The sequence below is a fragment of the Monodelphis domestica genome, chromosome 4 (assembly GCF_027887165.1).
Source record: "Monodelphis domestica isolate mMonDom1 chromosome 4, mMonDom1.pri, whole genome shotgun sequence".
Classification (NCBI taxonomy): Eukaryota; Metazoa; Chordata; class Mammalia; order Didelphimorphia; family Didelphidae; genus Monodelphis; species Monodelphis domestica.
In genome coordinates, this window is record NC_077230.1 from 394297982 (window position 1) to 394322981 (window position 25000).

A 25000-nucleotide genomic window follows, 5' to 3' on the forward strand; every position below is an offset into this window, starting at 1 on the left:
TCTTTCTCTTTCTCTTTCTCTCTTTCTCTCTTTCTCTCTTTCTCTCTTTCTCTCTTTCTTCTTTCTTTCTTTCTTTCTTTCTTTCTTTCTTTCTTTCTTTCTTTCTTTCTTTCTTTCTTTCTTTCTTTCTTTCTTTCTTTCTTTCTTTCTTTCTTTCTTTCTTTCTTTCTTTCTTTCTTTCTTTCTTTCTCTCTTTCTCTCTCTCTCTCTCTCTTTCTTTCTTTCTTTCTTTTCTTTTCTTTTCTTTTCTTTTCTTTCTTTTTCTTTTTCTCTCTTTCTTTCTTTCTCTCTTTCTTGTCTTTCTTTCTTTCTTTCTCTTTCTTTCTTTCTTTCTTTCTTTCTTTCTTTCTTTCTTTCTTTCTTTCTTTCTTTCTTTCTTTCTTTCTTTCTTTCTTTCTCTCTTTCTCTCTCTCTCTCTTTCTTTCTTTCTTTCTTTTCTTTTCTTTTCTTTTCTTTTCTTTCTTTTTCTTTTTCTCTCTTTCTTTCTTTCTCTCTTTCTTGTCTTTCTTTCTTTCTTTCTCTTTCTTTCTTTCTTTCTTTCTTTCTTTCTTTCTTTCTTTCTTTCTTTCTTTCTTTCTTTCTTTCTTTCTTTCTTTCTTTCTTTCTTTCTTTCTTTCTTTCTTTCTTTCTTTCTTTCTTTCTTTCTTTCTTTCTTTCTTTCTTTCTTTCTTTCTTTCTTTCTTTCTTTCTTTTTCTTTCCCTTCTGACTTAGAATCAATATTGTGTTTTGCTTCCAAGGCAGAAGAGAAGAAAGGGCTAGGCAATGGAGGAATCAGTGACTTACCCAGGGTCACACAGCTAGGAAGTAGGTAAGGCCAAATTTGAGCCCAAGACCTTCCATCTCTGGGCCTGGCTCAATTCACTGTGCTACCTAGCTGCCCCCTGGAATTTTCTTGATAGAGATATTGGAGTGGTTTGGCATTTCCTTCTCCATCCAAGCAAGTATTAGAAGCAGGATATAAACCTGGATTTTCTGGACTCCAGGCCTCTGTTCCTACCTTTAACACTAACTATACAATTCTGGCCTCATCTATAAAATGGGAAATTTGGACTATATGATCTATGGGGTCCCTTCTAGCTTGCTCTAGAGCTAGGATCCCAAGTTTAGCACTCTATGAGCCTAAAGTCCCTTTCAGTTATAAAACCTTCTCACTTTGAAATTATCAGGAGAGACCAGAGGCATTCTAAGTAGGAGATCATTTTAGAGACAACATTATTTTAAAGACAATGAAATTGAAGCTCACAATGTCTTCTTCAAGGTCAGATAGGTAGAAAGGAAGGTGAGCTGAGATTTGAACCCAGCTCCTCTGACTTTAGGTCTTACCTGTTTGATGGTGAGCTTCTTTAAGAATTGTGCTAGTGTGGGGGCAGCTGGGGAGCTCAGTGGATTGAGAGCCAAGCCTAGAGACGGGAGGTCCTAGACACTTCCCAGCTGTGTGACTCTGACCAAGTCACTTAACAATCAACAAACCTGAAATCTAGAGCTGAATAGACCTCAGAGGCTGTCTAGTACACAAGAGGAAACTGAGGCTTGGGGAGGCTAAGTGACTTTCCCTAAGATCATGTATGCAATAAATGTCAGAGGTAGATTCAATACAGAAATTACAATAATACACTAATTATAGATTCATTAGCTCTTGCCCAATGCAAAGTACTGGCTAGGCAATGGGAAATAAAGATTAAACAAGAGAGAAGCACTCCCAGAGGAAGAACTGTGGGAGCAGAAACACTGAAGAAAAACAACTGCTTGATCACATGCTTGATGGAGATATGATGGGGAATGTAGACTCTAAATGATCACCTTAGTGCAATTATCAACAATATGGAAATGGATCTTGATCAATGACACATGTAAAACCCAGTGGAATTGCTCGTTGGCTATGGTGGAGGAGGAAGGGAGGGAAAGAACATAAATCTTGTAACTGTGAGAAAATTTTCTTGAGAGAAGGAGGGAGTAGATTCCAGATGGGCAGACAGTGCATCCCCAGAGGATCATATGGGGTAGCCTTACTTGATTGGACTGTTTCCTTGTCTGTAAATATGGGGAATGATGAGAGCTTTCCCAGCTCACCAGGTTAATGGGATGAAAATATTTCACAAATCCTCCTAGGATTTATCAGGCTCCCACAATGTGCCAGGCACTGAACTCTATACACATTCTGATAAATGTGAATTAATCAGCGAAAATGGGGCTTGATTTGGAGTCCAAAGACCTGGGTTCAAATCCCTCCTCTGCCACTCATTATCTGTGTGACATTGGGCAAGTCACCTCACCTCTCTGTTTTCTCATCTGTAAAACAAAGGCATTGGACCAGGCCTGAGGTCCCTTCCAGCTTTATCTGGGATACTACAATCTTCCTTTTCCTACTAATTGTATCGATAAGAAGTGCCTGGAATGTATTGTGGCATTTTGTATCATACACACTAAAGCACAAAGGTCCAAACTGACTTTTCCATGGTGATGGGACTTTTGGCTCTTGCTTTTGAGATCATAACATTTTGATCTAGAAATGATCTAGGCTAACCGCTCATTTTACAAAGGAGGATATGAGGATTGATAGAGAGAAAGGATTTGCTCAGGACCATAGATGGAGGAAGCTAAGTAGCACAGTGGATAGAGCACTAGGTCTGGAATCAGAAAGACTCATCTTTATGAGTTCAATCCAGCCCCAGACACTTACTAGCTGTATGATCCTGGGCAAGTCATTTAATCCTGTTTGCCTCAGTTTCTCCATCATCTTTATGAGTTCAAATCCAGCCCCAGACACTACCTGTATGATCCTGGGCAAGTCATTTAATCCTGTTTGCCTCAGTTTCTCCATCATCTTTATGAGTTCAAATCCAGCCCCAGACACTTACTAGCTGTATGATCCTGGGCAAGTCATTTAATCCTGTTTGCCTCAGTTTCTCCATCTATAAAATGAGCTGGAGAAGGAAATGGAAAGCCACTCCAGTATTTTTGCCAAGAAAACCCCCAATGGGGTCACAAAGAGTCTGACATGACCAAAAAATATGTAGGCAGTAAAGTCTCAAAGCCAGAGTTAGAATCTTGGTCCCATAACTCCAAATCCAATGCTCTTTCCATGGTACCACAATGAAAAGACACCAGAATACCACAGTGGATGCCATCTCTCTCATTAAAATGGGAGCTCCTTGAGGATAGAGACTGATTTTGCCTTTCTTTGTAAACTCAGTACTTAGCACAGGGACTGGCACACACAGCAGGCAGTTAATAAATGCTTGCTGACTAACTGATAAATTTGGTTGGAGAAATGGGAGGATACAAACGTAGTCTATTAGAGATGCAGAAGTCATAGAATCTGGTTCAAAGTGATGGCCCGAGTGAGGGGTTTAAGCTAAACATTCTTAAGCACTAAATAAATCACTCAATTATGTCCAAAATGCATTTTTCCTCTGTGACAACAAACATGTTTGAAGCATTATACACACACGCGTTCCTTCAATTATAGGTAGAATAACATTTTATAATTACAATTATTTCCATGTAAATTTTAATTTGGAACTTCTGGGACCCAAAGTTATGACTGTAGTTATTGCAAACATTTAACCAATAAATCTAAACAGAATATTATAGACTAAATTCCCCAAGGGGTCACAACTCATTTTTGTTATTGTTATTGAAAGGGGTTCAAGGAACAAAAAGTCTTGGGATCTAATACAACCTCTTTATTAAAAACAAAACAAAACAAAATAAAAACAACCCAAACCCTTACCTTCTGTCTTAGAATTAATACTGTGAATTGGTTCTAAGGCAGAAGAGTAGTAAAGACCAGGAAATGGGGTTAAGTGACTTGTCCAAGGTCACATTGCTAGGAAGTGTCTGAGGTCAGACTTGAATCCAGAACCTCCCTTATTCAGGCCTGGCTCTCTATCCACTGAACCACCTATCTATTCTCCTTTATTTTACAATTGAGGAAACAAATTGAGGGAAAAGTGTCTTGCCCAAAGGGACATGGGGAGAATCAGGATTTGGATCCAGGACCTGTGGTTCTTTCCATCACACCACACTGCCCTCTCCCTAACTTAAGGGCCCTCCACAGGCCACCATGTGTGGTGCCCGTTTTGCCAAGCATCCTGACCTTCTAGGAATCTCCTTCCCCGGTCAGGCCAGGCCTGAGCTGCTGCTGGGGCCAGGCGTTCTAAAGCATATCAATCATCATCTGTTGCATAATCCTCCATTCCCATTTGGTCTCCTTCCAAACCCGAAGCAGCAGTCTGCCAGCTCCCATCTGCCTCTGTCTCTCACATGTGTGTGTGTGCAAGGATGCATAGATCACACCACACTTGCAAAAGGGTAAAGACTAGAGAAGAAATCTCTGCCAAGAGCCTGAGTCTCCACACAATCACGCTAGCAAAGCAATGGGGTTTTTGGCTAAGAAGGCACTTCCTACTGAAGTCTTAGAAACTTTAGAAAGGGCTTTTGGGGAATGAATTTCTTTTGATTCTCAAATGCTGTTTTGAGGTTTTAAAGATGACATGCTCTTGGGCAAGTCATTTCCTCAAGGTTTCAATGTTCCACTCTGTAAAAAAATCAGGAATTTGAAGGAGACAATGAAGTAATGTTTGTAGTAGCATTGTTATTATTGTTAAGTCGGACCCTTAGTGACCCCATTTTGGAATTTTCTTGGTAGAAATATTGGAGTGGTTGGCCATTTCCTTTTCCAGTTCATTTCACAGATGAGGAAACTGAGGCAAAAAGAGTTAAGTGACTTGTCTGGTATCACATAGTTAGGAAGTATCTGAGGCCAGATTTGAACTCTGGAAGATAAGACTTCCTGACTTCAGGACTGGTGCTCTAGCCCCTGTGCCACCTACTTCCATGGCATTACAAATGAGACAATATTTATAAAGCATTTAGCACAGTCTCTAGTATATGGTAGGTGCTATATAAAAATGTTTATTCCCTTCTCTTCTCTCCCTGAGTCCCAGTCTTGGAATCTGGAAGATCTTAGTTCAAATCCTGCTTTTAGAGGCTAAGCAGGGTGTGGGCAGCTATGAGACCTTGGGAAAGTCACTTCACTATCATGAGCCTCAGTTTCCTCATATATAAAATGAGGGTATTGAAACTCGGTGGCCTCTAAGGTCTCTCCTCCATTTCCAAGTTTATGATCCTATGGCTCTATATGATTTTTGTTATAAGAATCATTTTGTTTCTTCTTTTTGTAAAAAGAATCCCAGAGTGAGAGGGTCATTTAGTAGGTTCTTTTCCAGCTCCAGTGTTCTTCGATTCTAAAAAGGAAGCATAATAAAGTGGAAGGAGCACTGCTATGGAGTCCAAAGACCTGAATTCAAATCATACTCTTCTTACAATCTGTGTGATGTTTGGCCAAGTCACCTCTCTTGGAGTTTCTGTTTCCTAAACTGTAAAATGAAAAGGTTGGACTAGATAACCTTTCAAGTGTCTTCCAAGTCTAAACTCCTATCATTTGGTGGTTGATAGCTGTGAGTATTAGTTGTTAGGAAGAAAGACCTTTCTGGGAAATGCCCTTTAGGAATATGTGCTGCCTCACTCTTGTTGCCACCATCCTACCAACTGCTCATTGGGTTGGGAGGGAGATTCCACCCTTTTTCTCATTTGCGGTCAGTCTTGAACTCACCACAGTAAGCGAGTCAGTAAGTGACTTGTTCTTTGTCATTTCGCCATATAACGGCCTCTGAAAAACAGGAAGAATACCAGAAAAACTTGGTTGCTATTTTGATTTACCTCCTGGACCTGGGCTGGACCCATCCTTTTAAACAGCGAAGGGAACTCCTGGATGAGGAGGACGCCCTCTCTGTCCATGCAGGTGGGAACTTTGCTGAAACTTCTAGTCTGAGAGCTGTCTATGGCAGAGATGTCAGACACACAGTGTTTCCTGTGCAGCCTGAACTAGATGAAAATGGAATTGGGGATCAGTGAGCACATTTTTAAAAATACAATGAAACAGATGATGGTAACGTGGTTTTCTTTCTTTTTTTTCTTTTTAAACCTTCACCTTCCATCTTGGAATCAGTACCGTGTATTGGTTCCAATGCAGAAGAATGGTAAGGGCTAGGCCATGGGGGTTAAGTGACTTGCCATGGGTCACACAGGTAGGAAGTGTCTGAGTCCAGATTTGAACCCAGGACCTCCTGTCTCTAGGCCTGGCTCTCCATCCAGCTGCCCCCATATAGTTTTCTAAAACAGTATGGGTCCAGTTCAGCAGGGATCTTTACGTCCCCTTCATGGCTCCTGATTTTTATTTGAATTAAACAGTGCTGGCCTAGATCACTGAGAGGGGAAATGATTTTGTTCTGGATCAAACAATCAATAGGTGTTGGAGGTTGGATTTAACCTGGTCTTCTGGTTTCTGTAATGGCCCACTTAACCACCAAGCGACTTATTGACAGAAGCTGAAGCCGCTGTTCTTTTCTCACCCAAATGTATTCTCCTTTAAAACCTTTGTAAAGGAGGTCAGAAGAGTCCTCACCAAACTCTGACATTCTATGTTCTGAAAGGAGCTCCACTACGAACCAAAGGGACGCCATCTTGGTTTTAAGCAGTCAAGGAACCGAAAGGAAAAACCAGAACAAATGTCTGTCCGGGAGAGAATGCCCCACACCCTGAATCCTGTTTGTTTTATATAGATAGAAGGATAGATTGATTATATATAATATATGTATACATGAATATATACAAACAATACATATAATAACATACACACACATATATAAAATGTGTGTAACCCAGACCGAATTGCTTGTCAACTCCAGGATGGGGAAGGGAAGAGGGGAGGGAGACGACATGAATCATATAACCTTGGAAAACTTCTGTGGAAATTTGGTATTAAAATAAAGGAAAATCGACACATACACACATATCTATACATACATGTACACAGGTGTATATATACATGTGCATATAGACACATACTATACATTTATATGCATACATATGTGCTTGTACTATATATCATTCACAGCTCTATTTGTTCAGATCACGTGCCACTATCTTTTCAAAAGAGAAGTTTCTTAATGACGAGCCTGTATTTACTCTCATATATTTCTGTATCCTGTTAGTAAGAATGTCTGATCACAAATCAGCCAATCAGAATAGAGTAAGCGTTTCCTTCTTAGTTGTTGTTGTTGTTACTTTTCTGTTTAAAATAAGACCTGCAGGAACATTTGGTTGAGGTTGTACTCAGAGATATTTCTCTTTGTGTATCTTTGCATTGCAAGTTTTTAAAAAATCTGTTTATTGTCAATTTGATGATTTTCTTTCATGGATCACAATAGTATTAAACTCCCTTTCAACTTGGACCTTCTGTGTTCTGGGTCCTCCCAGTTCTGACATTTTATGTTCTAAACCCCCTCCCAGCTCTGACATTCTGGGTTCCAAGACTGTTCCAAACTTAGACATTTTGTATTGCAAGCCCCCTCCCCCAGTTCTGACATTCTGGGTTCTAAGCCCCCTCCCAATTCTGACATTTTGTGTTCTAAGCCCCCTCCCAGTTCTGACATTCTCTGTTCTAAGGGCTCTCCCAGCTCTGACATTCTCTGTTCCAAGGTCTCTCCCAGCTCTCACATTCTGGGTTCTAAGGTCTCTCCCAGTTCTGACATTCTGGGTTCTAAGACTACTTCCAGCTCTGACATTCTCTGTTCTAAGCTCTCTCCTAACTCTGACATTCCCTGTTCTAAGGTCTCTCCCAGCTCTGACATTCTCTGTTCTAAGCTCTCTCCTAACTCTGACATTCTCTGTTCTAAGCCCCCTCCCAGCTCTGAAATTCTCTGTTCTAAGATCTCTTCCAGCTCTGACATTCTGTGTTCTAAGCTCCCTCCCAGCTCTGACATTCTCTGTTCTAAGATCTCTTCCAGCTCTGACATTCTGTGTTCTAAGTCCCCTCCCAGATCTGATATTCTATGTTCTAAGAGCCCTTCCAGCTCTCACATTCTGGGTTCTAAGACTTCCAAACTTTAACATTCTGTGTTCTAGGGACCTGTCAGCTCTGACATCCTGTATTCTAAGCTCTTTCCTATCTCTGACATTCTCTATTCTAAGGGCCCTTCCAGCTCTCACATTTGGATTCCAAGAGACCTCCTCCCAGCTGTGACATTCTATATTCTAAAGGTTCTCCCAGCTCTGATGTCCTCTGAAAGTGAGTACAGGTCTGAAAAGAGATTCCTTAATGGGTCAGTTGGAAGTCCTGTTTCTGGGCCTCTCTGGTAGCCACCTCCAGGGCAGGGATAGTTCTGGGCTAGGAGGAGCCAGCACAGAAAGGGAAACTGTCCTTGGGCAGCCTGGATCTGCTCAGTCTAAAGCAGCAGAAATCCTTAAAAATAGACACAGCAGGTGCCCTCAGGCCATCCTCTTCCATCCTCCTCCTCCTTCCTCCCCTTTTCCCCCCTCCTCCCAAATCTTCCTCTTCCTCTTCCTCATTCTTTCCTAACTGCCAGCCTTCCTGGAGGAGGCCAGTGCAAAGCCTGTGTGGCACACAGCCCTACTTACAGAGCGGCACAGCCTTATTGATACCAAACAACTTCTGGTCTAAGATTATCCAGAAAGCAAGGCTCCAGCCAGTGGGCCAAGGTTTATCCAGGAGACTCCATATAAGCTTCTTCCAAGTCAGTGGCTGGCTGCATCTACAGCTTTGGACCACATCAGACCTGTTTAGGTAAATATTTCCTTTGGGCACTTTCCCAGTGGCCCAGATATTCACTCTGGTTGCAAAGTAAGTTTGAGTTTCACTGAGCCAAGGTCCCTAAAAGGAAATGGTTATTTCTATCACTGCCATGAAGCAACTGAGGCAGTCAATGTAGGAATTCATTTTGTTTGACTGGCATCTTTGTTACAAGGGTTTAACTTACTTAAAAATAATTTTGTTTTTTAGATTTGGAGGTCAAGGGTGGGAGAGAGAGAAAATAATAGAGGATCTCATTGTTTTTGCAAACATTTCGGTTGGATCTTTGTAGCTCCCACCCCAGAACAAGTTATCCTGGGGAGCAGAAACCCTCTAGGGCAGTGATGGTGAACCTTTTAGAGACAGAGTGCCCAAACCACAACCCTCATGCTGCCTGTGAGCCACCCCCTTTCCCCAGATAGGGGAGGGAGGAAGCACCCCCCGCTGACCTGCTGGGCAAAAGGGCAGTTGATAGGAGAAATGTCCTCAGGCACAGTGGATGGGGGAGGGCAGCAGCTCCTTCTGGCATGCATGCCAAAGGTTCACCAACATGGTTCTAGGGGATTCTCTGGGTCCTATTACTGCAGGCTGGAAATGTTTCACCAAATTTCCAAGGGGGAGGGATCTTAGAGACCATCTAGTCCAACCCATATCTCAGTAAGAATCCTATCTACAGAGTCTCTATAAGGTTTACTCCAGCTCCTTCTTGATGACTTCTGTTAGAGGACCCCCTCCTACCTTCCTCTCCCTTTCTCCCCTTTTCCTCCTCTTCTCCTTGCAGAGGTTTACACATTTAAGAAATATCTGAGGTCAGATTTGAACCCAGGTCCTCTTGACCCCAAGCCCGATACTCTATCCACTGTGCCCCCTAGCTGCCTCATAACTATCTTTTTTATTTTTTGGAGGTAGGGAAGGGAAAGAGAAGAACAACCGTATTTTTCAAGCCTGAAACCTCAGAGTCAGAACTGGGGCCCTTACTCGCCCTGAGGTCCAACTCATCCCTGGACAAGAATTTCCTCTACCACATACAGAGTATGGCAGATTTGGAGCTAAAAGGGACTTTAGAACCTTTTTAGTCCAACTGCCTCATTTTTCAGCAGAGGAAACTGAGGCCCAGAGATATTAAGAGCTTTGCTCAAAATCCCCCCGGTAGTAAATGGCAAAGATGGGATTTGAATTCAGGCTCCCTAACTAAATCCAGAGCTCTTTCTGTTTCTCTCACCTGAAAAAGATCAGGTAATGAAGCCTGTGATGGAAGAGATCCAGTGAGGAAGAACTCAATACCTTGAGAAGTAATTCATTCTACTTTTAGATAGTACAGCTAGGTAGTGAAATGCATAGAATGCTGGATCTAGAGTCAGAAAGACCAGAGTTCAAATTTGGCCTCTGACACTAGTTGTGTGACCCTGGGCAAGTCTCTTGACTTTGTTTACCTCAGTTTCCTCATTTGTAAAATGATATGGAGAAGGAAATGGCAAATGTCTATAGTATCTCTGCCAAGAAAACCCCAAGTGGGGTCACCATGAAAAATCAGACATGATTGAATAACAACAAATTATTTTTTAAAATTTCCCCTTATACTATCTAAATTTCTAACATTGTTCTTAGTTCTGCCCTCTAGAATCAAATGGAACAAATCGAATGTCTCTTCTACAGAGAAAAAAAATGCTTTAAATACTTGAAGACAGCTCTCATGACCTCCCTAAAGGTTTTTCTTCTTTCTGATAGAGATCCCGAGTTCAAGTTCCTTCATCTGATTCATTTTATGGCTTGACTGTAGGGCCCTTCATTATCTTTGTGTCTTTCCCTTGGCCATTCTCTCATTTGGAAATATTGTTCCCAAAACTGTCTCTCAATGCAATACTCCAGAAATGCTATGACTCAGTAGAAGACAATAGGACCACCAAATCTTTATTCAAGGAAGTCATACCTTCCTTAATCCTCCTATGATGTCAGAGTCTTTCTCAATTGACATATTCTGGTGTTGTCTCATATTGCTCTTGCAAGGGACAGCTAGGTAGCTCAGTGGGTAGAGAGCCAGGCCTGGAGTTGGGAAGACCCGAGTTCAAATCTAGATCCAGGTTGTGCAGGTGGAAAATTTGCCACACCTGAGCTACATTCCCAGCATGCTTTTAAATTACGACATCATTTTACATAAGGATGCTTAGAAGATAAATTTGGCCGAGAGTCATGCAGGGTTGTTTGGAGCTTGTGCTTTTGGTAAAGTGCTGCAGGTGTGAATCTCTGGCTCTCTTTGCTCTGCTCACTTGACCGAAAGACTTTTTTCTTTCCCCTCTCTTTTGATTATTATTAAAAATCCTACAAGATATTTCCTAGCTTAGTGACCCTGGGCAAGTCACTTCATCCTATTTGGCTTAGTTTTCTCATCTATAAAATGAACTGGATTCGAAATGCCAAACCATTCCACTATTTCTGCCTAGAAAACCCCAAATGGGGTCACAGAGTCTGAAACATCCAAACGATAGCAAAGTTTGTAGGCATCCAAAGTGGATTTCAAACCCCAAAGTTCTGATTGCAGAGACTTTCCATCTTGTCTTCTACTGCCATTTCTAGGATGCTGATTTTCTAAAAAACCCTTTCTTTCTGTCTTGGAATCAATACTAAGAATGACCTCTAAGTGGTAAGGGCTGGGTGAGTGTGGTTAAGTGACTTACTCAGGATCATACAGCTAGGACGTATCTGAGGTCAAATTTGAACCTGGGTCTTTCTGATTCCAAGCATTGTCCCAATGCTAATTTTTAAAAAATTGTTTTTGGAATGTATCTTTTAGGGGAAATAATTCTTTTATTTGGAGCAACTACAAGCTAAGGAAGCAAGGGGCCAATGGATCTCCTCTACCTCTATATTCCTTCTTTGACTGGGAACTAAAGAGGAATTGTATTACAAGCAGCCATGTTGGGTGTGTAATAGCTGACCAATAGCCTTTCCAGCCCCTGGAGTTCTCTCTTGTACCAACATGTAGGCGCATAAAGAAAGAAGAGGACATTTCCACAGTCTCCCTAGCTCTGCCCCTCCCTGATGAGGAAGGAGTTTGAGATATAGCCCTTTCCTCCTGGAGACAAAGGTAGTGAGGCTCCCAGCTGCTGCCCTTCTGGCCTCAGGAACCCTTCTTCTCCCACTGCTCCCCAGTTCCTCTCTTAACTTTGGAGAGAAGCAAACATCCATTGGGTTCCAGTTCTGTTGTTCTACGTTCAAATCAATTAGAAGTATTTACTCTGTGCCCAGTGCTGGGGAGGACACAAAGACAAAAACAAAACAAAAGATCTCAGATTCTAAAAGACCTTATATTTTAGCAAACACTAGTCTACCATCATGTGTGCACTTAGGGGCAGTAGGTGGCTCAGTGAATAGAGTGCCAGTCCTGGATTTGAGAGGTTCTGGGTTCAAATCTGAACGCAGACACTTCCTAGCTGTGTAACCCTGCACAAGCCACTTAACTCCTATCGCCTAGCCCTGTCTGCTCTTATTATTATTCTAAGACAGAAGGTAAGTGTTAAATTTTTTAAAAAATACATACACACAAATGCCAGTTCTAAAGTCTAGCTTGGGCATATTAAATTCCCTAAGCCTCAGTGTCCTCAACTGTAAAATAAGGATAATGATGACGGTGCAACCTGCCTTACAGGATTAGTGTGTGGAAAAAGTTTTGTAAGTAGAAATAATAGCAGCAGCAACAACAAGTGCAAATATTGCCATTCCCTTCCAAAAGGGAACCTCTGACTTACTTCCTCCTTTCATTGATTTCTGGGCTTGTGGCTTCCCTCCTCCTTCCCATTTAAATTTTTTTAAAGCTAATTTAAAGAACCCCTTTGTCCTTGAGACCATTCCTGAGTTTCTCTTTTGTTATTGCTGTTTCCTCTGGAATTTACATTGTGCTATTTACTTCATCTCTCTGATTTCATCATCCCATGAATTCATCTCTCTGATTTCAAATCCAGCCCCAGACTTTCCTAGTTGTATGACCCTGGGCAAGTCACTTTACCTTGTTTGCCTCAGTTTCCTTATCCATTAAAGGAGCTGGAGAAGGAAATGGCCAACCACTCCAGTATCTCTGCCAAGAAAACCCCAAATAGGGTCACGAAGCTGTGACCACAACTGAAAACCCCACCATTTGTATATCCTTTGTATTTACTCATCTGTGTCCATGTAGGATGTAAGCTCTTTGAGGGCAGAGACCTTTGCACTTGCCTCTTTGCAGATGAGCACAGTGCCTTGTACAAAGTAGGGGGCTCAATAAGTGTTGAGTTATTTGAGAATTCAGGGGGTATAGTGGGTTAGAGGACTAAACTTGGGATCAGGAAGATGTGAATTCAAATTCTGCCTTAGACACTTACTAACTATATGACCGTGGTCATTTGTCCTCTTTATGCCTCAGTTTCCTTATCTGTAAAACGAGGGCTTTGAACTCTATGACCTCTATGGTCCCTTCACACTCTCAGTCTGATAGCCTTTGCGTGACTTTTCCTTTGGCCTTCCCAGTAAGGTCTTCCTCTTCCCATTCCTTCCTTTATGCAGGAGGGAAAACTGGGTTTTTACTTTGGTGTAACCATAAGGGGGAAAGGTAAGATGCTGGTTTTTAGGATCTAGAAACCATCTGCTGCGTTCTTAGTCATCGTTCCATACCTGCCTCTCTTTATGGATAGAGTTGGAAGGGGATGCCTCCTTCAAGCCCCTCTGCTCCTGCTCCTCTAGCCGTTCCTGGGTAGAAAGAAGAGTGGGTCAGTGTTTCCCAACCTGCACCTGCCCCGCCACATACCTGTGAACTTCTTGGGATACTCTGGGATGCAAGGGGGACAAAAGCTTGATAAGACACCCTCCTGTCCATTTCCGTACACCATCCCATGAGAAGCACACACACTCTTCCCTGGAGCAAGGGGTGTTCTAGTAAATGTTTAACAGCTGACTAAAATGCAAGACATCTTTGAAGTGGAAGCTGCAGTTTTCACATTTTCTCCATCACTTGTAAAAGTCTACATAATCAATAAAACAATAAATCAAGCCTGAGGTGTAAATGTTCACAATGAAAATTTAACAACCGGCTCCCCGAAGGTAGAATTGGCTCCAGCATACCCCATAGGTAGACAGTACCCTGGGCTTTTGTGTCAAAGTTCAGCAGGATCTCCTCTTGTTCCTTTTGGGCATCATCATCATCACCTTCATCAGTCTTTACTGGATCTGTGGTTCCCGTGGTATAGAGAACTCTCAATGTGGACCCTCCGTCCACCAGTGCAGATCCAACATCAGCCATGTGAGAAGCTTATAGTCTCAGAGAGCAGCCAGGAGCACGGAGAAACTGAGTGACTTGTCTAGATTGGTAGCTGGCTTGCCTCCAGGTGGGATTTGAACCTCAGGTGAGCTCTCTATCTACCAGCACTCACCCTGCCCCTAGACAGATCAGACACCACCATCTAGGCTGCCACCGATAGATTAGGAGAAAATCATCTGAATGCCCAATGAAGAAGCACTCGGACACTTTTGTACTTATTTTCACTGAGGATGGCTTTCCTATGGAGGAGTTTTGTTTCTTTGGTGCCTTCCTTTATTTCTAATTCCTTCACTTGCTTTTCCTTACCTCTATAGTTAGCATTTCTGGTACAATTCTGAAAACTGGTGATAATGGGCATTGCCACTTCACCCCTGATCTTATTGGGAAGCCTTCTAGCTTATTCCCATTACAGATCATGCTTGCTTATGGTTTTAGACAGATTTTTTTTCAGTTGTTCTTTTCAGTCATGTCTGATTCTTCATGACCTCATTAGTGGTTTTCTTGGCAAAGATACTGCAGTGCCATTTCTTTCTCTGGCTCATTTTACAGATGAGGAAACGGAGGCAGAAAGGGTTGAGTGACTTGTCCAGGATCACACAGCAAGTAAGTGTCTGAAGTCAGATTTGAACTCAAGAAGAGTCTTTCTGGCTTCAGGCCTGGCATTCTATTTTATTGTACCACCTAGCTGCTCTTCATGATTGCTGTTCTTGCTTTTTTTACTTCATCTAAGCATAGTATATTCTTCTCTACTTCTTACATCTACGCTGTGTGTCTCTTTTCAAGTGTGTTTCTTGTAAACAACATGGTAGATTCTGGTTTTTAATCCATTCTACTATCCATTTTTTCTGTTTTATTCACATTCACAGTTATGATTACTGAGTATTTTCCCTGCACCCTATTTTCTGCCTGTTTATCCTTCTCTTTTTACCCTGTCTCTCCTCAAAAAGCTGTTCTGCTTTTGATCACTGCTTCCCTTATTATCAGTCTCTTCCCCTTTCTTTTATTCTCTTCCTCTCTTGCTTCCTTGTAGAAAAAAGATAGGATTTTTATATTCATCTGAGTGTGTATGTTACTCCCTCTTTTAGTCAATTCTGGTGAGAGTAAGGTTCAAGCATTGTCTGCCACTCCTCATTTCCCCCTTTTATGTGAGATAATTTTCCATATTCTACCTCTCTCCTTTCCTTTTCTCCCATTGAATCCCTCTTTATAACCCCTTAATTTTATTTTTTTGAAATCATCCCATCATAGTCAACTCACACCTGTGCCCTTTGTTACATATACTCTTTTTAACTGCCCTAAAAATAATAAAATTCTTGGGAGTTACAAATGTCACCTCATATAGGGTATAAAAAGTTTAACCTTATTGAGTCCCTTATGATTTCACTTTCCTGTTTACTTTTTTACGCTTCTCTTGAATCTTATATTTGAAAGTCAAATTTTCTATTCAGCTCTGGTCTTTTCATCAAGAATTCTTGAAAATCCTCCATTTCATTAAATATTTATTTCCCCCTGAAGGATTATACTCAGTTTTATTGGATAGGTGATTCTTAATTATAACCCTAGCACCTTTTCCTTTGGAAATATCACATTCCCAATCCTCCAATCCTTTAGTGTAGAAACTGCTAGATCTTGTGCTATCATGACCATGGTCCCACAGTATTTGGATGGTTTCTTCTAGCTACCTGAAATATTTTTTTCCTTGATGCAAGAGCTCTGGTATTTGAATATGGTATTCCTGGGAGCTTTTCATTTTGGAATCACTTTCAAGAAGTGATTGGTGAATTGTTTCAATTTCTACTTTACCCTCTGGTTCTAGGATCTTGATAATTTTTGAAATATGATATTTAGTGTCTTAAAAAATTATGGCTGTCAGATAGTAAATAATTCTTAAATTATCTCTCCTGGATCTATTTTCCAGGTGTGTTGTTTCTCCAATGAGAGATTTCACATTTTCTTCTACTTTTGTTTTGATTTTGTTTTCATTGTTCTTGATGTTCCATAGAGCTATTAGTTTCCACTAGCTCAAGTCTAATTTTTGAGAAATTGTTTTCTTCAGTGAGCTTTTGGACCTCTTTTTCCATTTGATATTTTCTTTTGTATTTTTTTTGTTTCTCTTTTACCAAGCTGTTTGACTTCTTTTTTCATGATTTTCTTGTATCGCTCTCATTTCTTTTCTCAATCTTTCTTTTCCCTCTTTTTTTTAACTTTAAAAAACCTGGAAATTTTTTTTGGTGGTGGTATTTGGTGGAGGGGGAGTGGCTTTTGCCCAATTCACATTTGGCTTTGAAGCTTTGCATGTAGTTGTTTTGACTTTGTTGTTTTCCTCTGAGTTTGTGTCTTGACCTGTCTCCATAGTAACTTTTTTGTAGCCAGGCTATTTTTTGTTGTTTGCTCATTTCCCCATCCTACTTCTTGACTTTTAGTTTCATGTTAAAGTTGGGTTCTATTCCTGGAGTGGAAGGAGTATTGTTCCAAGCTAATGCTGCTGTTTTCAGAGCTAGTTCTGGGGGTCTGTAAAGTTTTCAGTTCTTCCAAGTTGGTTTGATTTAAGGAAAGGTGTGGTCACTGTCTCCTGGTCTGTGCTCTGGTTTGTGAATGACCACAAGCACTCTTCTCCACCCTGGAACTATGACCAGGGTCCCTACTGGCCTGCAGCCTCATGTGTTGGTGTTGCTAGTCCAACTTTTCATGTTGGTACTTTAATCTGGAACCACATATGTACAATAAAGCAGGCTTTATACTCCAGGCTAACAAAGGGTTCCTGATAATCTCCTTCTGGCTAAGAGTCTGTGGGCTGAGAGTTCCTAAAGATGCTGCTGCTGCTGCTGTTGCTCCAGTTGCTGCTTAGGCCAGTTGCTAGTTTGCTGGGTACAACCAAAAAACCCTGTAAGACAAACCTTTCCTGGGGATCTGAGTTGTCTTTGAATTGAAAATTGTTTCATCGTGACTCTTTGTTGGTTTTGCTACTCCAGAATGTCATGTTATTTTAAAGTTTTTTGGAAAGCAATGTAGGAAAGTTCAGGTGTGTACCTGCCTATACTCTGCCATTTTGGCTTCATCTCCCATTATCTCTAGTTTCTAATGACACAATCAAAATAGGAAATTTCCCTAATTTTTCTTAAAAGTCAGAACCAGTAAAAAAAAACAACACCCAACCCAAAACAATAGAAGGGATGTATTTTTCTGAATCAAAGGGAGAGGAGGCAGTGTCCCTTCAGTTTGTTATGGACCAAATCAAGAAAGGGAAAGTTTCTTTTGTTTGTCATTAACCTGACTGCAATAGGTAGTCTTTAGTTTTTCAAGAAGATATCTCCTCCTAGGAGTGCATTGATGATAATACTGATTTTTTAGGTGAATAAGTTGATTAATCAATGGAAACCTTTGTCTTTTTTGTTTTTCTTGCTATTAAATTTCATCTTTTATTTCATAATTAATAATATAATTATATAACATAAACAAGGTTTAATAATAAGATAATATATAACTTTTATATAGTGTTTTAAAGTTTACAAAACAATTTACACATATTATCTCATTTGAACCTGGAAAGTAGTTGCTATCTTTATTTACCCCCATGATTATTATAAGAATATGAGTTGAAAATTGCTTGAAAGAGGAAGGATTTATCCAATTAGCTGGAGGCCCTCGGTGGGTCAGAAATTGCCTTCCCCAAATGCCTGTACATTAATAAAATGTATCCCATGGAGTTGGCTACAGCACAGAAAGTAGAATGTTTTTCTCTCCCATTATGGAATGGGATATCTGTGTAAGCTCTGAGGATTATAAACTCATGAAAAGCCCAGTGAATGGAATCCAAAGAGAAGAGTTGCCCCCTGTCCCTGTGATGGAAGATAGTTCAGCTTCATCATCCTCACAGATTGCAAGCTCTCCATGTTTTAGTAGGCAGCCTTTATGATCACAAAAATAGGAATCATAGAGTTCAAAGTCAAAATAACTGTAACTAATAAGATGTTCTATACCCTGACACCTTCATCAGGTGGGAATACTTCTCAATAATAGAATCGGTCAAAGACGTGACCTATGTTGAATGCTCAAGACACCAGCAATTCAAGTAGGTGTGAAAAGTCCATAATAAATCTGGAAGGATTGAAATGCTTTATCCATTGGATAAGAAGAAATGATGACACACAAGAAGTGTATGGTTATTGGTTCAAGAAAATCAGTCATGCCCTGTGGAACTTGGTTCAGAGTTAATTATGACATTTGGAGACCAGTCTGGTAGTGAAGTAGTTCCAGCCAAGTCCTTGAGAGTTAATTATATGAGGTAGGAAGGAAAGAGTCCCTATCTCCTCCCCTTACTCTCCTATAACCAGAGGAAGACCTTATAACTTTTGGAAGATCAAAAAAATCTGGCTTCTCTAATGGTGATAAGAGGGAAGCTAGAATAGCTTGTGGCTCACAGCATCTTCTTTCCACCTTGGGGACAATTTAGATACATGGAGGAAAGGCAGTTTTGGGATTCTAGAAGGGTTCTGACTTTTGGAGCACAGAAAAGAGCCACCCACAATGGAATTTTATTAGTACTTCTATCTAATTAGAAGTAATGAGTTACCATTTTACCATATGTGATCCCTAAGCTGGAGTCCAGTTTCTCTTAGACTCTCCATGTCCCTAGTTCTGAGATTCTATGTTCTAAGGCAGTTGTAGGTACAATACCCAGAGCACTAGTAGGGAAGATGAGTTCAAATCTAGCCCCAGGCATTTATTAGCCGTATGACTCTAGGCAAGATGCTTAGCCTCAGTTTGCTTCATTTTCCTCAACTGCAAAATGAGGACAATAATAGATTTCTATCTCCTCCCAGGGCTGTTAGAGGATTAAATGAGAAAAATTTTAAGGCACTTAGCAGAGTGCCTGACACATAGTAAGCATTAAATAAATATTCTTTTTCTTCTTTTCTTCCTAAGGTCCTTCCCACCCCTAATATTCCCAGTCCTGACAATTGCTACTATAGGTTCCCCTCCCAGCTCTAACATTCTGTATGTTCTCATGGGAGAGTGTGTCCCAGACTTTTGAGAGATGTTGTTCTACTCAGTCTACTCAGTCAACATCCATTTATAAAAATTGGTGATAGTAATTGGTTGATTGATATGGGCAAAATACCAAACTCATTAAATGGTATTGGAGCCTTCCTCATAACCCTGACGAGTGCTTATTGATTGATTCTCCAGCACTTTCAGGCTTATTAATAAGAATAGCTAACTTTTCTGTAGCATTTTTCTACTCAATAAACTCCAGTGGTTCCCTATTACTCCTAAGATCAAGTATAAAGTACTCCACTTGACATTTAATATTCTATACTACCTGGCTTCTATCAATCTTTCCTGACTTATTGTATTTTACATCCCTCTATATACACAGTAGAACCCCCCAGAGAGATCTTTCTACTATTCCTCATACAAGATATTCCATCTCATGACACCATCCTTTTGCATAAGCTATTCCTCATACCTAAAGTATACTCTATTCTCATCTCCATTCCTCCTCCTTCCTTCCTTCCTTCCTTCCTTCCTTCCTTCCTTCCTTCCTTCCTTCCTTCCTTCCTTCCTTCCTTCCTTCCTTCCTTCCTTCCTTCCTTCCTTCCTTCCTTCCTTCCTTCCTTCCTTCCTTCCTTCCTTCCTTCCTTCCTTCCTTCCTTCCTCCCTTCCTTCCTTTTCTCTTCCTCCCTCCCTTATTTCCTTCCTTCCTTCCTTCCTCCCTTCCTTCCTTTTCTCTTCCTCCCTCCCTTATTTCCTTCCTTCCTCCCTTCCTCCTTTCCTTCCACCCTCCCTTCCTTCCTCCCTCCCTTCTTTCCTCCTTTCCTTCCTTTGTCCTTTCCTTCCTTCCTTCCTTCCTTCCTTCCTTCCTTCCTTCCTTCCTTCCTTCCTTCCTTCCTTCCTTCCTTCCTTCCTTCCTTCCTTCCAAAAACCCTTACCTTCTGCTTTAGTATCAGTTCTAAGACAGAAGAGGCAATTGAGATTAAGTGACTTGCTCAGTATCACACAGCTAAGAATTATTTGAGGCCAAATTTGAACCCAGGCCCTTCCAACTCCATGACTAGTGCTCTATCTACACTGCTACCTAGTTGCTCCTTCCATTTTGTTTCAAGGTTTAGTTTAAGGACCACTTTTGGAATGAGGAATCTCTTGAGCCCCAAATGCCAGTCTTTTTTCCCCAAGTCAGAATTTACCTTTTGATAAATATATTGTGCATGCTGTAAAAATGGATTCCTCAGTCTCCCCTAAATTTTAATCTTTACAATGCTTTATATCTCATTGTTAAGGGTAGGGCCTATTTCATTTTTATTTTTGCCTCTGTAATTTTGGTGCAAAGCAGGAATGTAACAAATGCTTGTTGACTGATTGATTGACTCTATCTAGGGTTGGGCTTTTTCATCTTGTTTGTGTCCTGGAGCCCTGTGACCAGTATCTGGTCAACCCTATGGATCCTTCTTAGAATCATAAATATTTTTTATTTTTTTATTTAAAAAAAAAAACCCTTACCTTCCGTCTTGGAGTCAATACTGTGTATTGGCTCCAAGGCAGAAGAGTGGTAAGGGCTAGGCAATGGGGATGAAGTGACTTGCCCAGGGTCACCCAGCTGGGAAGTGTCTGAGGTCAGATTTGAACCCAGGACTTCCCGTCTCTAGGCCTGGCTCTCAATCCACTGAGCGGCCCCCTTAGAAACATATTTTTAAATGCATCAAATGAAATAATGAGGAGTGCCAATGACATGTGCAGATATATGCAACCACTGCAGTGTATGAAATATCTGTGATTTCTATGGGTGACCCAGTCCCAGGTCTGTCCTGGTCATACGATTGTGGGTTGTTCCCTCTGTTCAGAATAGAAGAAATGCCAAATTTCAGTTAGAGATGAATGAAAATAAAGCTGTCCCTCTCCACCCCACCCCGCCCCAATCTGGGTTCATGGACTGTAGGTAAAAAATCCTTGATCTAAATGATAGAACTGCCTGCCCACCATTGGAAAACAATCTCCTGATAATACTGGAATAGAACTGGGAATTTGTGCATGACCAAGTAACCCAGAAGAGCCAGGAGATGGCAGTAGGAAGGGAGGAGCATCTTTTGGAATATCTCTATGTCCCAAATACAGGACTCAAACCCCAACCCCAGGGACTATAACTCATAAGATCCTCTACTATTTATCATAGCGAGGTGGTGCAATGAAGAGAGTGCTGGGCCTGGAGGTAGGAAATGTGGCCCCAGACACAAGCTATGTGACCTTGGGCAAGTCACTTCACCCCATTTGTTCCAGTTTCCTCATCTGTCAAATAAGTGGCAGAAGAAAAAGGCAAACTACCCTGTATCTTTGCTAAGAAAACCCCAAAATGGGGTCATGGGGAGTTGGAAATGATTGAAAAAATATTTTTTTAAAATAAAAACTTACTACAGGTTAGGAAATGAACCAGCTCCCACACTGGGAGGCAAGAATCTCTTAATGTCCCTGAACCCGGTTCTTAATCTACTAACAGGGAGGTTCGCGGAGCACTGTTAGAGATTTTTTACTTCTTAGTGTCAGATAACTTCAGAGGCAGAAGGGAACATCCAGTCCAAAAGCTTCATTTTATAGATGATGGATGTGAAGCTCAGTGGTGGTGGTGGGGTGAGGGGGAGTACCTTGCCCAGGGTTGACAGTTCGTAAGACCTAAAACTCAAGGCTTCAACTACCATCCACCAGCTTCATTTGACGGGGGAAGAAGCAAAAGGCTCAGCTGGAGAAGGATCTGCCCCAAGCCCCCAAAGATGGTGGGTAGGAGAACTGGGATTTGAACCCAAGTCAGAGGATCATCGATGTAGGGCTGGAAGTTTCTTTAGAAGCTAGTTAGTACAACTTCATTATCTGACAGCTTTGGGAGGGTCACGGCTTTGGTCACTGGGTTGTATCTGAGGCGGGAGTTAGACCCAGGCCCTCTGACTCTTTTGGCACTGACCTTCTGCTGCTTAATGCAGCGGTTCATCCTCTTCTCCAGGCTGAGCTGCTGCTCAGTCCTATCCAGGGCTTCCTTGAGCAGAGCCTTCTCTTCTGCCTCCTTGTAGATTTCGTCTTCTAGTTTGTTCATCTGTTCCTGGTACACCTGCATTGGGATTTTACTCTGCCTGGCCAAAGAGAGAAACAAGAGCTCTGTCCTCTCCTTTGCCTTCCCTCATCGTGTCCCCAACCTCCTCCCGGGGAAGGTCTCTCAGTGTGGTGGCAAGAGGCCACCTGACTGGTTTCTTGGTGAATAGGGGAACAATAACAATAACAACAACAACAAATCTGTATCGTTTTCTTCAGCAGCAACAACAAAAAATATTTCATAAAGGGCCTCGGGATCTGATCCTCTAACCAGGCAGAGCTGAAGGGAATCAGCATTTTTAAAAATTGTTGTTTGGACATTTTCAGTCATCTCCAAATGAGAAATTTTTAAATATCTTTTTAAAAAAAATTAAAACCCTTACCGTCCATCTTGGAGTCAATACTGTGTATTGGCTCCAAGGCAGAAGAGTGGTAAGGGCTAGGCAATGGGGGTCAAGTGACTTGCCCAGGGTCACACAGCTGGGAAGTGTCTGAGGCCAGATTTGAACCTAGGTCCTCCCATCTCTAGACCTGACTCTCAATCCACTGAGCCACCCAGATGCCCCCTAAATATCTTTTTTTTTTAAATCTTATTTTATCTTTTTTTAAAAAAATTCTTATTTGTGGATTTCTTGGCAAAGATGCTGGAGTGGTTTACCATTTCCTTCTCCAGCTCATTTTACAGATGAGGAAACAGAGGCAAACAGGGTTAAGTGACTCTCCCAGGGTCACCAGCTAGACTGAGACTAGATTTAAATTTGGGTCTTCCTGATTTCCGGCTTGGCATTCTATTCACTATGCCACCTTATAAGCATTTATAGATAATCTACTATGTGCCAGGCACTGGGCTAAGTGCTTTGCAATGATTTTCACATTTGATCCTCAAATAATCCCGGGAGGTAGGTGCTGTTAATAGATTTTCCCTCTTTTACAGATAGGGAAACTGAGACAAGCAGAGTTAAGTGACTCTTCCAAGGTCACCAGCTAGTCTGAGACCAGATATGAACTCAGGTCTTCCTGATTCTAGGCTCAGCACTCTATCCACTTATAAGCATTTATAGAACATCTACTATGTGCCAGGCACTGGGCTAAGTGCCTTGAAGTGATCTTCTCATCTGATCCTCAAACAATCCTGGGGAGGTAGGTGCTGTTAGTGGGTTTTCCTTATTTTACAGATAGGGAAACCGAGGCAAACAGAAGTCAAGGAACTTGCCCAGTGGGTCACAACATTAATAAAGTTTAAAACTAGGAGTTGTGATACCTACCTCCTAGGGTTGTTGTAAAGACCAAATGAGAGAATACTTACTCTATGTCTGGCAAATTGTAAACACTAGTTATTATTATTACTTACAACCTGTGTAACTTTTGACAAGACATTCCTCCTGGCTTCAGTTTCCCCACACGTAAAATGAGGACATCGGACTCTAGAGATACCCTTCCCCTGGCTATAACCATGCTACTCTGATCTTGGGATGAGCAACCCAGGACACAGAGATTACAGGGGAGCTGCACCCTGGTGAAATCACAGGCTTCAACATTTTGGTTCCAAGGTCTCTCTCAGGTCTGCAATGTTCATTTCTGAGGCCTCCTGTCACTAATGTTCGAAGCTCTAAAGTGTGTCCCAGTTCTGCCATTTTCTCCAAAGCTTCCCTCCTGGCTCTGATGTTTTCTCTCTTGTGGTCTCACCCAGATTTTATATTTTGGATTCTAAGGTCCCTTTCAGTTCTGGCATTTAGTGTTGGGGTATTTTTAACCCCTTACCTCCCATCTTTGGTTCTAAGGCAGAAGAGCAGTAAGGGCTAGACCAACAGTGTCAAGTGACTCACCCAGGGTCACACAGCTAGGAAGTGTATGAAGTCAGATTTAAAACCAGGACTGGTGATCTCAATCCACGGAGCCATCTAGCTGCCCCCAACATTTAGTATTTTAAGGTTTCCTACAGGATCTTCTATTCTAAGGTCCTTTCTGTGAGCTCTGACAGTCTGTGTTCTAAAAGCCCTCTCTAGCTCTGATCTGTCTGATTATAGACTATGACCCACCATGCTGAGCTGAGCTGCCAAAGCCCATGGTTTTTGGGCTAAACCGTACGGTGCCAAGCATTACATTCAAATTGAAAATAATTTTGGCCTTTTTCATGTAAGAGTCCTTAAGTCTATCCAGGAGGGAAAAGGTCTTTGGAGAGTTGAAAACAGATTATACTCATGCATGGTGGGTATAAGTAGGCAGCAAAGGTATGATTTGTACATGAGAAGTGCTTGTTGCTGTTTGGCCACTTTTACTTGTGTCTGATTCTTTGTGACCCCATGTGGGGTTTTCTTGGTAAAGATACTGGAGTGGTTTGCTATTTCCTTGTCCAGCTCTTTTGACAGATGAGTAAACTGAGGTAAATAGGGTTAAGGGACTTGCCAAATGTCATACAGCTAGTAAGTGTTTTGAGGTAGGATTTGAATACTGCTCCATATAATTGTTCCTATGAGAAGTGGTTCAAAAGGCTAATTATCAAGGGCATCTATAGCTGTATTTGGCACATAGTAGGAACTTACTAAATAACTATTGATGATTGATTGGAAAAGGAGATGAGCTGGTACATGATGGACATTATAAAGGGCCTTCTAACTTGTTGACTAGCTCTTTATCATAAATATTCTTTTTTTAACCCTTAACTTTCTGTCTAGGATTTGATACTAAGCATTGGTTCTATCCACTGAGCCACCTAGCTGCCCCTATCACAAGTATTCTTAAACTAGTATCCTTTTGGTAGCTGGTCAAAAAATTTAAGAGAATCTCTAAACTTGGATGGAAAAAAATCTTTATTTTCACTAACTACTAACTGACTTTTGGCATTTCCTTCAATTATTTTAAAATGTTTTAAGAGAAGGGGGCCCAAGGACTATCTGGGTGGCTCAGTGGATAGCTAGGCCTGGAGATGGGAGGTCCTGTATTCAAATCTGACCTGATATTTCCTAGTTGTGAGCCCCTG

At 41.4% G+C, this 25000-nt stretch overlaps 1 protein-coding gene across 13 annotated transcripts in view; it reads right to left on the bottom strand.

Moving 5' to 3' along the window:
* Positions 1-25000, bottom strand: part of FHAD1 (forkhead associated phosphopeptide binding domain 1) — a 218672-nt gene that overhangs the window by 4993 nt on the left and 188679 nt on the right. For 10 of the 13 annotated variants that reach the window (XM_056825253.1, XM_056825258.1, XM_056825254.1 and 7 more), the window contains 3 exons: positions 21896-22061; positions 13302-13376; positions 5726-5890 (listed from right to left, as the gene is read on the bottom strand). In XM_056825253.1, the coding sequence (XP_056681231.1) occupies positions 5726-5890; positions 13302-13376; positions 21896-22061 (406 nt within the window). Of the gene's footprint in view, positions 1-5618; positions 5676-5725; positions 5891-13301; positions 13377-21895; positions 22062-25000 lie in introns of those variants that run through there. The other 3 variants (XM_056825256.1, XM_056825259.1, XR_008918130.1) reach the window with 3 other exon arrangements.